The following is a 13,998-nucleotide window of genomic DNA, read 5'->3' as shown; positions in this document are numbered from 1 at the left end:
GAACAGAAAGATCTCCAGTGGATAATGGGCTGCACAGGCAGGTGGGAGAGGATGGGGGACTGAGGCCAGCCCACCCGGTGCCCCTCTGTCTCTCCTCCTCCATCACCTCCTTCTCCAGCTTTGGCCCGTTTCCTCCCCCCACTCTCTACCCACCATCTCCCCATTTCCCCTTCCTTCACCTGCTCTGTTCCTTCCTCTCCCTCCCTCTTCATCTTCCTTTAGTCCTTCATTAATATCCACTTCTATTCCTGCAACATTTCCCTTTCTCCTCTGCCCTGGGATTCAGTACCGTCTTCTGAAATTGTGGTTCTTTCGAAAGAGCAGAGTCTTCTTCAAACAATATATTCATTCTGTTACTTCATCTAATGAAAATCCCCGATCCATCTGCTTCTCATGTCAGGTACATTCTGGGGAATCTCACCAAGTAAAGGAACATTAGGAACACTAAGGCATGGGGAAGAATTCATATCCCAGGCATCCAACCATGTTCAGGGGCTCCTACGCCCCCACCTGCATGCCCTGTAGCCATTCACCCATCTGGCACTCAACACCAGGTGCTTAACCAAGTACCGTCTGTGAGCGAGGGTGGGCACGAAGGGACACAAATGCATTGTGAAATCGAGACCATGTGTCTGTAGGATTCTGTTGGGTTGTGTTGTGGAGGGAAAACAGACAACATAAAAAGTTCATTAACATTACGATGTGTTAAACATTGTGTGAAAAGTGACTGGGAGAAAAATTTATTTGAGACTAGAAGAAGGAAGGATGTCTTTAGAGGAGGAGATGTGATTATCACTTATTTCCAGGCACTGTTCTAGAAACGTTGCAAGTGTCATTCTACTTAAATCCTCAGAAAATGCCATAAAGTATTTTTATTCCTAACTTTTGGATAATGAGACAAACCAGAGAAAGTAAGTAAACTTAATCAAGGTCAAATCTTAAGGAAATGGGACACCTGGAGTTTGACTGATGTTCTGTTGGACTCCATGTGTCTCCCCACAACTATATCACACAGAGTCTCTAAAAAGCGGATTGCTTATGTCTCTGGGTGGCTTTAAGATATCTCATGAATGTATGTTACAGCACCAACTTGTAAACTCTCTACAGACAAGGTCATTTAATCAGCACCTCATGTTTTGGTCTATACCTAAGACGCCCATCATATAGACCTGGACAACTCAGTTCTGAGCTCCAGACACTAAAAAGGCAAGTAGTCACTCCAGGCATCTATGCCTGTGGTTCAGTTTCTTTAGGTGTTTGGAGAAGGTGCTATGGAGCCAGGGAACCTCACCTGGACATCAGAGTTTGTCTTCCTGGGACTCTCCCAGACTCCAGAGCTCCAGCTCCTCCTGTTCCTGGTGTTCCTGTTTGTCTACACCACCACTGTCGTGGGAAACCTCCTCATCATGGTCACGGTGACCTCGGACACCCGGCTCCACACTCCCATGTATTTTCTGCTCCGAAATCTGGCTGTCATAGACCTCTGTTTCTCCTCTGTCACTGCCCCAAAGATGCTGGTGGACTTCCTCTCTGAGAAGAAGACCATCTCCTACCAGGGCTGCATGGCCCAGATCTTCTTCTTCCACTTTCTGGGAGGTGCCATGGTCTTCTTCCTCTCGGTCATGGCCTATGACCGCCTTGTTGCCATCTCCCGGCCCCTCCACTACATCACCATCATGAACACTCAGCTCTGTGTGGGCTTGGTGGTGGCTAGCTGGGTAGGAGGCTTTGTCCATTCCATTGCCCAACTGGCTCTGATGCTCCCATTGCCTTTCTGTGGCCCCAACATCCTGGATAACTTCTACTGTGATGTCCCCCAAGTGCTGAGACTTGCCTGCACGAATACCTCCTTCCTGGAGTTCCTCATGATCTCCAACAGTGGAATGCTGGATGTCATCTGGTTCCTTATCCTCCTGACCTCCTACTCCATCATCCTGGTGATGCTGAGGTCCCACTCAGGGCAGGCGAGGAGGAAGGCAGCTTCCACGTGCACCACCCACATTGTCGTCGTGTCTATGGTTTTCATTCCCAGCATTTACCTCTATGCCCGGCCCTTCACTGCCTTCTCCATGGACAAGGCTGTGTCCATCGGCCACACGGTCATGACCCCCATGCTCAACCCCATGATCTATACCCTGAGGAACCAGGAGGTGCAGGCAGCAGTGAGGAGACTAGGGAGGCGCCGGCTGGTTTGTAAAAGGAGCGACAATGAGTAGGTCCCTTCTCCTTGGCTTTGTTTCCCATTTGTTACATGGAGGGAAATCTACTGTGTCTTCTGTCTTCAGAGCTTGTGGATATGGTATGGAGGTCCTCCTAGGAGGGTGAGTTTTAAAACTAAGCAACTGACTCAGATTTTTAGGAAGAAGGAAAAAGTCAGCTTTGGTGGCTAAGGTTTATGCTGGAGTTATGAGAAGTGTTCTCATGGTTCTGGAAAGCCACACCCTTCTTTTCCTCTTCTTGGTGGATGGCTTCCTCTTTGAGGAGGCTATTTCCCCAGTGAGAGTGGTTCTCGTTCACATGTTTTCCCAGCCCTTTTGGGTCGGTATCCAGAGTGTTAGAGAAAGCACAGGCCTTGAAGCTTTGGCCCTGTGTTGGGAGCCCCTGACCCATTTCTTCCCAGACTGGTGACCTTGGAGCAGCTCTCTGGCCTCTCTTGAGCTCATGGATTCTTCCTCACCACACTGGCATAGAGCAGTATCTGTCCCCATAAACTCCCAGATCTCTTGTAAGAGTCCAAAATGTGTAGAAAAAGATTTTTATAAACCTTACCCAGAACCTAGGCAAGGATTATTGTCATTGTTATCCTTCGCCTGACATTTCTTCTCTCATCAGATGGGTAGAGTTTTGGAAGTGTTTGGCGGCTATTCCTCTGTGCAGGGAGGGGGGCCTGGAGAGTGTGGGGGCTGAGTTCTGGAGGGCCCTGTGACATGTCCAAGAGTGAAACCAAGAGCAGAGGGTGAGCCTCAGTTCGGGGGCATGTCTGCAGGGCTCTGACAGCTTACTGCTCTTCCCTCCACCCTCACCCCCATTTTTAGACTCCACACTTCTTGCAAATAGGATTGGGAAGATCTGTCCATGTGTTCATTCATTCATTTTCGGGAACACGCATTCAGGGCCTGTTGCAGTACTTGTGTGTAGACAACTCCTCAGCTCTGTGCTGACTCTCATTTCCCTTACCCACACCCCTTCCCCGCCTCTCCCCTTCCTTCCTCTCCCTACCTGCATTGGTTTCTGCCAGTTCAGTCTTCATGTCCATATGGGGTCTCCCCCCACCTCCAGTTCGCCGGTGTCCCTTGTGATCTCTCTTCCTGGACCTCATCGCCACACAACCATTGCATGTTTCCTTCACTCTCACCCTGGGCTTTTGGGGTCAGGTTGTTCTGCAGAGTTGAAGAGAAGTAGGGTTTGGTTACGGTTACAAGGGGCTGCAACCCCAGCTACTTTTAATAAAAAGAGGAGGTTTAAAATTCTCCCTGAAGTTGTATATTGTGGGGCTATGAAGCTGTCAGGAGAGACACAGCTGGTCTCTCCTCCTTCCTGCCCTCTCTCTGTCCTTACGCCGTCACCTTGTGTATGGCTCAGATGGGAAGCTCAAACCAAAAACTGAACCTTCCCATTCTGCTTTCTGCTTTCAGCTCAGGGTCTCTGGTTCAAATTCCAAAGCCCTGTGAGGATAATGTGATGGGCTGAGATCGGGCCACATGTCCCATGTGGCTGAGGGGATGTGCAGGTCAGGTGACATAAGCATGGCCGTCAAAGTCCATCCCTCCAGCAGGAATTGTGGGTGAGAGTTGTTCACAGAGAATGAGCATGTGGGTAGACAGGCTCCCTCCCAGGTGTGTCTGCCATGAAAGGCACAAGCAGGGTACTCCTTAAATGACACCATCCAAGGAACTTGTAATTATTTATGTCTAGGCAATCATGTTTTTATTCATCCATTAAACACCATTAAACAACTACTTCCAATTTTGTTTTTCTGTCCTACTTGTCCTCTTTACCCCTAGGTTCTTAGGGAAACTGACTTTGTTTTGGCTGACCCAAGGGAAGAAAGGGCAGGACCCTGAGGAAGAAGGGAATCCTGTGAAGACCCATGTGGGAGCAGCAGTGGCTAATCCAGTAGGAACCATTAGCAGTTGCTGAGGGAGCTGGGATAGGGAGGGAGCCGAAAGCAGGAGAAGCAGCAGCTGGGGCACCAAGGGCAATGATGCCTCCCAGAGAACACCCCACAGCCATGTCTCCTACATGTCATGGATGCAGGGGCGTGCAAGGAAAACACAGAGCCTGCCTATAAGGCCATTAGAGGTTCTCTTTGTGGAGAATTTAAAACTATAAGACTGACTGAAGGTGCTTCAGTAACTGCCATGCCTGGGCAACTCTGAACAGTATCAGAACTAAAATTCTCCCTGCCAAGTGGGTTTTCTCCACCACCCTGCCCTTCAGGAACCGGTGTGTGTGTGTGTGTGTGTAGTGTGGTGTACATGAGATCTAGGGGGGACCCTGAGAAAGTGGGAGAAAGAATTAGAACTAGAGAGGGGAGAAGACCAGAGGCTTTATGAAGGAGGAGAGTGTGAGCAGTGGAAAGAGAAGACCTCATGCTCTCTCTGAGTCTGTACAAATGTCAATAAAACAGCAAGGCTATGGGGTGACCGCTGAGGTGAGAGGCCAAGGCGGGGAGAGAGGAGGCCCTGTCACCTATGACAGGGAACGTGCCCAGGAGGTCCCTTGAAGCTCTCCCAAGAATGTGGCAATGGGGCCCACAGGCTCCTGGGCTTGCCCTACAGTGTGAATTGACAGAAAAGCCACAAAGACCGGGAGACCCACTGCCTTGCAGTGAGAACTCTCATAAGGAAAAGACACATCATTTCGTCCTCCCCACAGGCAGTGATGGAAAGAGGAAGGAAGAAGTGTGAGGAGACAGATAAGTCATAGATGGACAAATAAATGATTTCATGAATAAAAGCTATGAAGGAAATGCATGGGGTAATGTGACTGGTAAGGTGGGCTGTGTTACAAGATGAGGTTGGGGAAGGAATTTCTGGGGAGGGGATATTTGGGCAAAGATCTGGATGGTGAGGAGCCAGGCAGACCAAGATCTGGGTGATGAGCAAGCATTCCAGATAGAAGAAAGAGCAAGTGCAAAGGTCCTGGGCTAAGAATGAACTTGGTGGTCAAAGGGAAAAGAAAAGAGAGTGTAACCAGAGTGTGGTGAACGAAGAGGATCTTGGTAGAAGGTGAGCTCTAAGATGTTGTATGAGTTACCTACCACTGCATAACCAATCAACCCTAAACCTAGCAGCTTAAAACAAGTCATCCTATATAATCTCTCACAAGTTCCATGGGCCAGAAGTTCTGGCAGGCCATGGCAGAGACATCCTATCTCTGCTTCTTGGGCCTCCGCTGGAAGACTTGAAAGTGAGGCAAGAGCACGTGAGTTTCACTAGCTTACATGTCTGGCTGTTGATGTTGGTGTCAGCTAGGAACCTAGGTGGAGCGGTTGACTGGTCTACCACAACCTGGTAGCCTGGTTCTGAGGACATGTGACCTGGGACAGAGAGACAGGTGGAAGCTGTGGCCTTTCTACTCCTCAGTCTCGCAAGTCACCGAGCATCCCTTCTACCACATTCTCTAAGACAGAAGTGAGCCATCAAGTGCAGCCCACATTCAAAGGAGGGAATTAAACTCCATCTTTTGGATGAGGAATGTCAAAGAATTTGTGGATATATTTTTAAGTTACTATGGGTTTGTAGATAAGAGCCAGTTGAGGAGAGAGTTTGGATTTTATTCTAAATGCAATGAATCTTTGGAAGGCTTGACTGGAGGTTGGGGTGGTAGCATGATCTAATTTGTACTTCAGAAAGGACGTGTTGGCTACCAGGCAGAGAAATGAGTTAAAGAGGTCAGACCCGGTAGAGGGAGCTAAAAATCTGATGTAGAGAAAAGAGACCTGGATTCAAGTTCAAGTGCTTGCCTTAACTGGCTGTTACCTTGGCCGAGTCTCCTAACACGAGGATATAGGAATACCCTTTCCCATTTATATGGGATGTACCTAGGGCTTTTTCTCCCTCAGACCTGCAGGGGACAATGTTTGTTTCATGTCTCTCCTCCATAAGATGCCTGCTTTTACTCACCTCCATAAATCCAGTGCCTCCCATAGGACCTAGAATGTGAAGGCTCTCCACAAGTATTTGTTGAAAGAATAAAGGAACCAATACTATTGTAAATACTGGCCCTTGACACCACTTGGTGCCTTGGGGCACCAAGGGCAATGATGCCTCCCAGAGAGCCCCCCACAGCCATGTCTTCTACATCTCATGGAAGCACCAAGCTCTCTGACCTTCCGGTTCTGGAGTGTATCCACCAGCCCAGTAAGCCCTCAGTGATAGGGCTGTGTCAGGAGGAGCACTGAGGGAGCATCTGGCTTCATCTCTTCTGGAATGTTCCCATGCCCATTGTGTATTGAACTCTACAAGGCCTGATTGTAGTCAGAACTGTCATCGCTGCCTAGATGGGACATAACGAAGGCTATGACCTGTCCTTGCCCAGAGTCCAACGCCAGCGGCCAACTCAGAACAGCCCACTCTGGGCCTCTGAGGGCTGAAGGAGGCAGCAAATAGTAGCACCTTCGTGCTTGGCTACTGTTCCTTGAGGGGATGAGCGTCACTCTTTCCATGATGGTATCAGAAGACTGCACTGTAGGTAGGACAGGAAGAGTAATGAGAGAGAGCGACCCTCACCTACCACAAAGGGCCCAGCTAGTAGGCTTTCTGCCCAGGACACTGGGTGCTGCTTTCAGCCACTTCCCGTGCTGCTGAGGGGCTGGGGACACCCCCAAGCTCATCATCCCCACCAGAGATGCCGGGGAGGCTGTGACTGGGAGGGTAGGGGGAAGATCTGCACAGTCTTTCAAGTCATTGCTTGCCTTTTTAAAACCTATTTTTAAAAAATAGTCTCTACATCCAATATGGAGCTTGAACTCATGACTCCGAGATCAAGAGTCAGATGCTCTACCACTGAGCCAGCCAGGAACCACGCAAGTCATTGTTCACATTTTTAAAACTCCTAAATTGTAAGTGTCCCAAGCAAGAGACTATTGTGTTCAACAGGATGTGTAAATTTCTACAGCATTCAGGCATTTATTCTTTCTACATGTATTAAGATGCCAGGAGGCAAAAATGGATCGGAGTGGGCCCTCTCTTGTGGAGAGACTGTTGGAGGTTTTGATTCAGAGTGTGAGGGCAAGGGGGATGAGGGAGGGTGCAGCTCTCCCTCTCAGGCTCTGAGACCCAGCCTCTACCCCTTCGTGCTCCTCCCTGTCTCCCCTTGCCCCGAGTGGCTTCCATCCCCCTCCCCCCCCAGCTGGGACAGCCTCACCTAGCAGGGAGCCTAGAGTACAGTGGCCTCCGGGGTGGCTTGGCAGACCGCCCTCAAGTCCAACTTAGGGGCCACCAGGACTGCCTTTGTGGGCTCAGGCCCAGGTCACCTTCCCAGTCTGTCACACTTACACCCTTGGGTGCTTGGGGGAGAAGGAAACCGCTTGTTGAGTAAGACCTGGGTTGACATCCCCTCCCTGGCTCCAAGACCATGACAAGTTTTCACTCTACCTTGACCATAAAACTGAGGTCTCAGGGGGGCAGCACCTGCCTCATAGGGTTGCGGTGAGGGCTCAGGTGAGCAGAGTAAAGCACAGAGCCCAGGCTGGCAAATGACAAGGACAGCTGAGTCCTTGACTGACTGAGCCACTGCCTGGCCACAGTTTCCCCACAAGCATCAGGCCCCTGTGGGTCATATGTCCCACTGAGCCTTTCTCACTCACTATGTTGCTGCTTTGTTTGCAAGCCCATAACCCTCCTTCTCCCGCCCCCAGTCCCTGCCCCTGGGAGTTTCCAGTCCAATGGAAGAGGCAAGATACAGCTCTCACAGAATGCCAAGGCAGGAAGGAGGAGAAGGGAAGGGGGCTTGCCCTCAGCGGACCCCCCAGTTTGGACTCTGCATCTCTCATGTGCTCACCAGAGAGTGCTCCTGCCTTCTGAACATTCCCCCCTCATTGCTGACTAGCAGATCAGAGAGGTCAAGTCCTTACTCGAGGTCACAGAGCCAGCATGGTACAGGGCTTCCAGGCCAGCTCTCCAAGGCCCCACAGTAAGTTTCTTCCAGCCTTGCTCAGGAGAGTCTTCAGCTCTAGAGCACACACGTGCACACCCGTGCACACCCATGCACACACTCCTGGCCCACCCTGGCCTCTGGCACAGTGCCCAGTCCCCACAGTTTGAGCCAAGCACCTACTTCCTGCAGACCTCAGTGTTCTTATCATGCGAATAGGGCCAAAGACCCCATTCCCAGACAGCCCGGGAACAGGTGCAGGCCCAGCAGGCCCCAAACCCTGAGCCACTTCAGCTGTCTCCATGGGGCCCGTTGGAGCCGAGCAGATAAAGAGATCCAATCAGGCCAGCAGCTCCACCGTGGCTGGGGGACGGTTCTTATGTAAGTGGTTGCAGAATCTTGAGGTTTGGAGATAGCCAGGGGAGGGTGGGCGGGAAGGTTCTAAGGTACTGCAGTGAAAAGAAGCCAGGGAGGGAAGGCTCCCTTGTGGTCCAGGGTCTGGGCCTCAACCTGGCAGGGCCAGGCCTACAACAGCATTCCCTAACCCAGAGCCAGCCCAGCCCAAGGAGATAATGTCGCCGACCAGGGACACCGGGTCCTAAATGAGGAAAAGGCACAAATGCCCTCCCTGACCCAAGAGCTGGGACGGGCAAGGTCACAGCAGATGCCACCACTCCACAAACCCTTGTTAAGGCTTTACAGGGCCTCGGGTGAGCAATAGAACAGGCACACACAGACCTATTGGGGGATGGAGCTTCATCGGATCCAACCACAGAAATATGTGTACAGTTGCAAGCATGTTAGGTTCTATGAAAGGAACTGTAAGCAGGGAACAAGAAAACCCGGGCATTTGAGTTCTGGCTGGTGGAGCTGGGGCAGGCATGGCTCCCTGTAGGTGGGGCCTGGAGGGAGGGTAGGAGTCTCCAGGCACAAAAGGAGAAGGGCCGTCATGGTTGAAACCCACAGTAGGTGGACACAGGCCTGTTTCAGGAGCTGAAAGCCAGTGGGTTTAGAGGACAAGGAGTAGAGAGAGGAGACAGGGCTCTGGGGAAGGGGAGAGGGGGCTGGAACCTGACTGTGTGAGCCCCCGGGGCTCTTTCCTTAGGAGACACTGTATGCAGAGCCAAGATGAGTCAGCAGAGGGGACAGAATGCTTGTGGGACCAGTGGTGCCACGTCCTCCAGGGCCTCACACTCCATGGCCACCAGTGAGCGAGGGAGAGCAGTTGAGGGGCTGACCCTCAGGGCACCCCTACCTTGCTCTGGCCCCCTTATTCTCAGTCTCCACCAGCGCCATCTCCTCCCGTCATCCAGGCTGTCTTTTTGGTGGGTTTTAGACAAATCCTTCTCTCCTGTATGACTCAGGCTTGGACTCTCATTTTGCCCATTTCCCTTTCAGAGGAAGAGCTCTCCTGCTCAATCCCCAGCCTCTGAGGTCCAAGCGGGCCACAGCCTGTAAAGAGCCTGGCCCATCCCCAGCCGCAAGTTCTGGACTCCACATATGGAGGGAAAAACCCACCTACTCCTGGCAAGGAGCCAAGCTTTCCAAACACCCAACCCTGGGGGGCATCCCACTCTGATGTCCTCAGCAAGGGGCCTCCGTGCTCAGTTGACTGTCCTGTCCTCACGTCCCTCAGGCAGTACCCACTCCAGCTGCGCCCAGCACAGGCTCCTGGCCTCTCAGCCTTACACTGAGGATAGCCATGGGGCTCACCTAGCACCCACCTCAAGGCTCCACGTGGTCACCATGGTGTTTCCCCAACCCAGCCGCACCCTGCCTACCTGGCCTATCAGGGTGAAGGTCCTGGGAGTCCCAGACTGCCACCTGGGGAAGGGAGAAGAGATCCCAGCTGGGTGGGGGAAGGGACATGTCCTTCTCCCCAGGGTGGAAGAGGGTATGCCGACTCCTCGAGTTAAGTCAGGACACAGCACAGTTCACTCATGTTCCACAAACATTTCTGAGCACTGTCCATGTGCCCAGCCAGTACAAGGTTCTAGGTACATGGCTGTAAACAAGATCAGGCCTGGGGTCCCCAAAGGTCTCAGGGGCCAGTCCGGGAGATGGACATAGTGACAGTGTGCCTTTGATACTGCCTGATATGCGCTGAGAAAAGCATCAGAGCTCTGCTGATGTAACCCAGACTGTGTTGTGGGGTGAACAAGACAGGGATGAAGGAAAGCTTCCTGGAGGAGGCGATTTCTCAGCTGGGTTGTGCAGTTGAGTAGAAGTTCATCGGGAACATTACAGGGACCTGGAGGTGAGGGAGAACATAGTGTTTCCAGAAAGCATCAGGGAATTCAAGGCTGGAGTGTGGTGAGCAGGTGGGGAGGAGTGAGTGGAGGCTGGAGGGATCCTGTGGGGCCTAGAAACATGCAAGGATTCGGGGTTCCCCGGGCTGTTGTGCAGACTCTCAGAGACCATGATGCTGCCCATTAGAATCCTGGAAGGGGCTAGGTTCACTCCCAGCACAGCCCCTAAGCAGCCCTATCCTCAGCCCCAGGTGCTCAGAGCCCCGTGCTCCCACTCTGTCCTCTCCCAGGCACCAGAGTTGGAGTGTGTGAGGAGGGACTTGAAAACCTCCTGATTTGTCTTTTATCAAGGGCAAGTGGAAGGGGCAAAGCACCAGTACCAAGGGCAGGGTAGAGGACGCAGTCACCTCTGTGCAGAAAAGAAGGGGTGCATTGTCTGTAGGAAATGTAAGCGTCCTCATACCCCAGACAAAAGATGGGGCCACTCCTGATGATCGTGTAGGCAATGCTAGGCAGTGTCTGTGATAAACACTCCTTCCCAAAGATGTCTTCTGTCGGTCTCCGCTCTGCAATTACTGTTGCCTTAATAATAATACATGGAAGCTTCAAATGAACGCGTCCTTCTTACTCATCCTTTAATAGCACCGTATTCTCCCTGGAAGTCATGTAGGAGAATTCTGGCTCGGCGTGGCTCCCTGGGCTGCATGCATGCATTCATCTGGAAGGTTCAGTCTTGGTGCTGGCTTTGGCTGCCCTTGGCACCTTCCATCCCTCCTTGCGCTGCACAGTCTTGCTTTTAAATAGTGGGTTTGTGGGGGTGCCTGAGTGGCTCAGTTGTTAAGCGTCTGCCTTTGGCTTGGGTCATGAACCCAGGGTCCTGGGATCGAGCCCCACATCGGGCTCCCTGCTCTGCGTGAAGCCTGCTTCTCCCTCTCCTACTCCCCCTGCTTGTGCTCCCTCTCTTGCTGTGTCTCTCTCTGTCAAATAAATAATAAATGAAATCTTAAAAAAAAAAAAAGAGGGGTGTCTGGGTGGCTCAGTGGGTTAAGCGTCTGCCTTTGGCTCAGGTCATGATCTCGGGGTCCTGGGATCGAGCCCCGCATCAGGCTCCCTGCTCAGCGGGGAGCCTGCTTTCCACTCTCTCTCTCTGCCTGCCTCTCTGCCTACTTGTGATCTCTGTCTGTCAAATAAATAAATAAAATCTTTTTTAAAAAATGGTGGGTTTGATACAACAGTGAGAACATAGTGATTGCAAGGATAGAGAGGCAGAACTTGATTTCCTTCAATTCTGTCACTTTCTGTGACCATTTGGAGTTACAATTTGTGTTTAAAATTTGCAACAGTGAAACAGTGTAAACTGCAAAGTACAATGTTTTTAAAGTGCAAATTTTACTTCATACAGGAATAGTTTACTGAACGTGAGTATTTTACCCTTGAAATTGATTCTTCTTTTAAAATTTCAAGTTGTGGGGTGCCTGGGTGGCTCAGTGGGTTAAGCCTCTGCCTTCGGCTCGGGTCATGATCTCGGGGTCCTGGGATTGAGTCCCACATTGGGCTCTCTGCTCAGTGGGGAGCCTGCTTCCCCTTCTCTCTCTGCCTGTCTCTCTGCCTACTTGCGATATCTCTCTCTGTGTCAAATAAATAAATAAAATCTTTTTAAAAAATTTTCAAGTTGTTTATTTTAAAACTAAAAAATAAATCAAGAAAACAGAAACTGCAACAATATGTTAACTATTATATTAAAACCATCAATATGTGGGTAGTTTTTCCCCTTTATTTAAAACACAGTCACATAACTAAAAAGTATTAATCCAATACTCTTTACCTTTTTATATTTTAGTATTTTATTTTTATTTCTTTACTGGTATGATTCCACATACAAAGTTTAATATGAGAACATCCACACATTCCTTTTCTAACCATTATCATTACTTGTTTCATTTCATGAGTATTACTGGAAATAATTTTGTTATGTAAAGGAGAGGTTATCAAAAAACAGTCTGCTCCCAGTATCAGATACTCTAGATACCACTGGGCAACACTTAGCCCCAAAGAAAATCTAAAATCCCTCCCGGGAGGTCCCAGTGGGCATTGGCTTGTGGCCCCAGCCCATATCCCTCTTCTGGTCTCTGGGGGTGTTCCACCCTGACCACAGAAAACAGCACACATCAAAGCAAACCATCGTGTGACCTGGCAAGGACCCCACAGGGACCGGCCGGCCTCCCAGTGAAGGTCACAGCAGGAGAGGGGTGCAAGTCCCCAAACTGGGAAGCTTCTGGATGGCTTCTCCCTCCATCCCTGTCAGTCCACTGGGTTTCCCGTGGCCCCGGTGTGACAGCTGGAATACCCACTCTGATGGAGGAGGAGGGTGGGCACAGAGAGCCAAAGTCTGAACAAACCTAACTTAAGAGGCCTGCGTTACTCCCTCCCTCCCTCCCTCCCTCCTTCTCTCCCTCCCTCCCTCTCTTCCTTTCCTTTCAGGTGCCCCGGCCTGGATGGGCCACAAAGCCCTTATATTCATCGGCCCCTGCCTTCACACTGAGGGTAGTCGCTCCCCTCCCAGCACAGCCTGAAGTGAGCTCAATAAAGGAAGCAACCCGAGGCTGGACCGCAAAGCCTACTCAGCATTACTGAGCTCCTGCTGTGTGCCAGGCACTGCAGTGGCATTTTACATGGGTTCCCATAGGGTAGACACAGCAATGACCTCCATCTGACAGTGGAGAAGCCAGCTCAGGGGCTGAGCAGCTGACCCAAGTGGGTACAGTTCACTGAGCTCCCGAGTGTGCAGGCTGTGGTCCTCAGAGGGAGCCTTCCTACCGAATCAGAGAAGCCTGGAAGCAGAGGGCAGGGGTACGGGGGGGCGTTGTCCATGGAGGGTCAGGTGTCTGGAGCTTAGAGGCAGAGTCCTGCCAGAGGGCAGCAGAACGCAGGCCGAAGGGGCAGGAGAACCCCAGGGTAGACCTAGCTTAGGTCTCCTTGCCAGAAGTTCTGCCCATCAGCCCAGCCCTGGCTGTAACCCCTGGGAAACTGCCCCCCATGGGCTGCTTGTACAGGGCCCCTAGGCGGTTCCTTCCTTCCTTCCTTCCTTCCTTCCTTCCTTCCTTCCTTCCTTCCTGGTTTTATTTATTTAATAGACAGAGATCACAAGTAGGCAGAGAGGCAGGCAGAGAGAGAGGAAGGGAAGCAGGCTTCCTGCTGAGCAGAGAGCCAGATGGGGGGCTCGATCCCAGGACCCTAGGATCACGACCTGAGCTGAAGACATGAGGCTTTAACCCACTGAGCCACCCAGGCGCCCCAAGGTGGTCCCTTTCTATCTGCTTGCCTCTCATCACCATCTCCAGCAGTCAACGGGTCAACTCCCCCAGAGACCAGCCAACAGGGCTGGGTCTAGAGTCCAGGTTCTGTCCTGAGCTTCTCCGGGGAACCCACGGCAGCCCGTGGCTATGGCAGACCCCGGAACTCATGACTGCTGGAGAGCTAAAGTCCTCTCTGGGGGGAGAGTGGAACTCACTCCTAGTCCTCTTTAGGGGGATCCTGGAGAGAGGGCAACCCGGGTGACCTCCAGCCCACCCTGGCTGCCAGTCTCCTGTGGCCGCTGGCTCCCTGCGTGCAGGGAGGTGAGGCGCATTTGAGGAGCACTCTGTGACTT

General features: G+C 51.5%; 1 protein-coding gene across 1 annotated transcript; it reads left to right on the top strand.

Moving 5' to 3' along the window:
* Nucleotides 1-1,271: 1,271 nt before the first annotated feature.
* On the top strand, nucleotides 1,272-2,216 carry OR4D2 (olfactory receptor family 4 subfamily D member 2; the record flags this gene model as incomplete). Its single annotated transcript, XM_080826636.1, has 1 exon — nucleotides 1,272-2,216. One exon carries the CDS (start codon nucleotides 1,272-1,274, stop codon nucleotides 2,214-2,216), a length of 945 nt encoding a protein of 314 aa, XP_080682762.1.
* Nucleotides 2,217-13,998: the final 11,782 nt, after the last annotated feature.

This window comes from Martes martes (genome assembly GCF_963455335.1).
Source record: "Martes martes genome assembly, chromosome: 16".
Lineage (NCBI taxonomy): Eukaryota > Metazoa > Chordata > Mammalia > Carnivora > Mustelidae > Martes > Martes martes.
The sequence above is the reverse complement of the archived record's forward strand: the minus strand, read 5'-3'. Positions and strand labels throughout refer to the sequence as shown.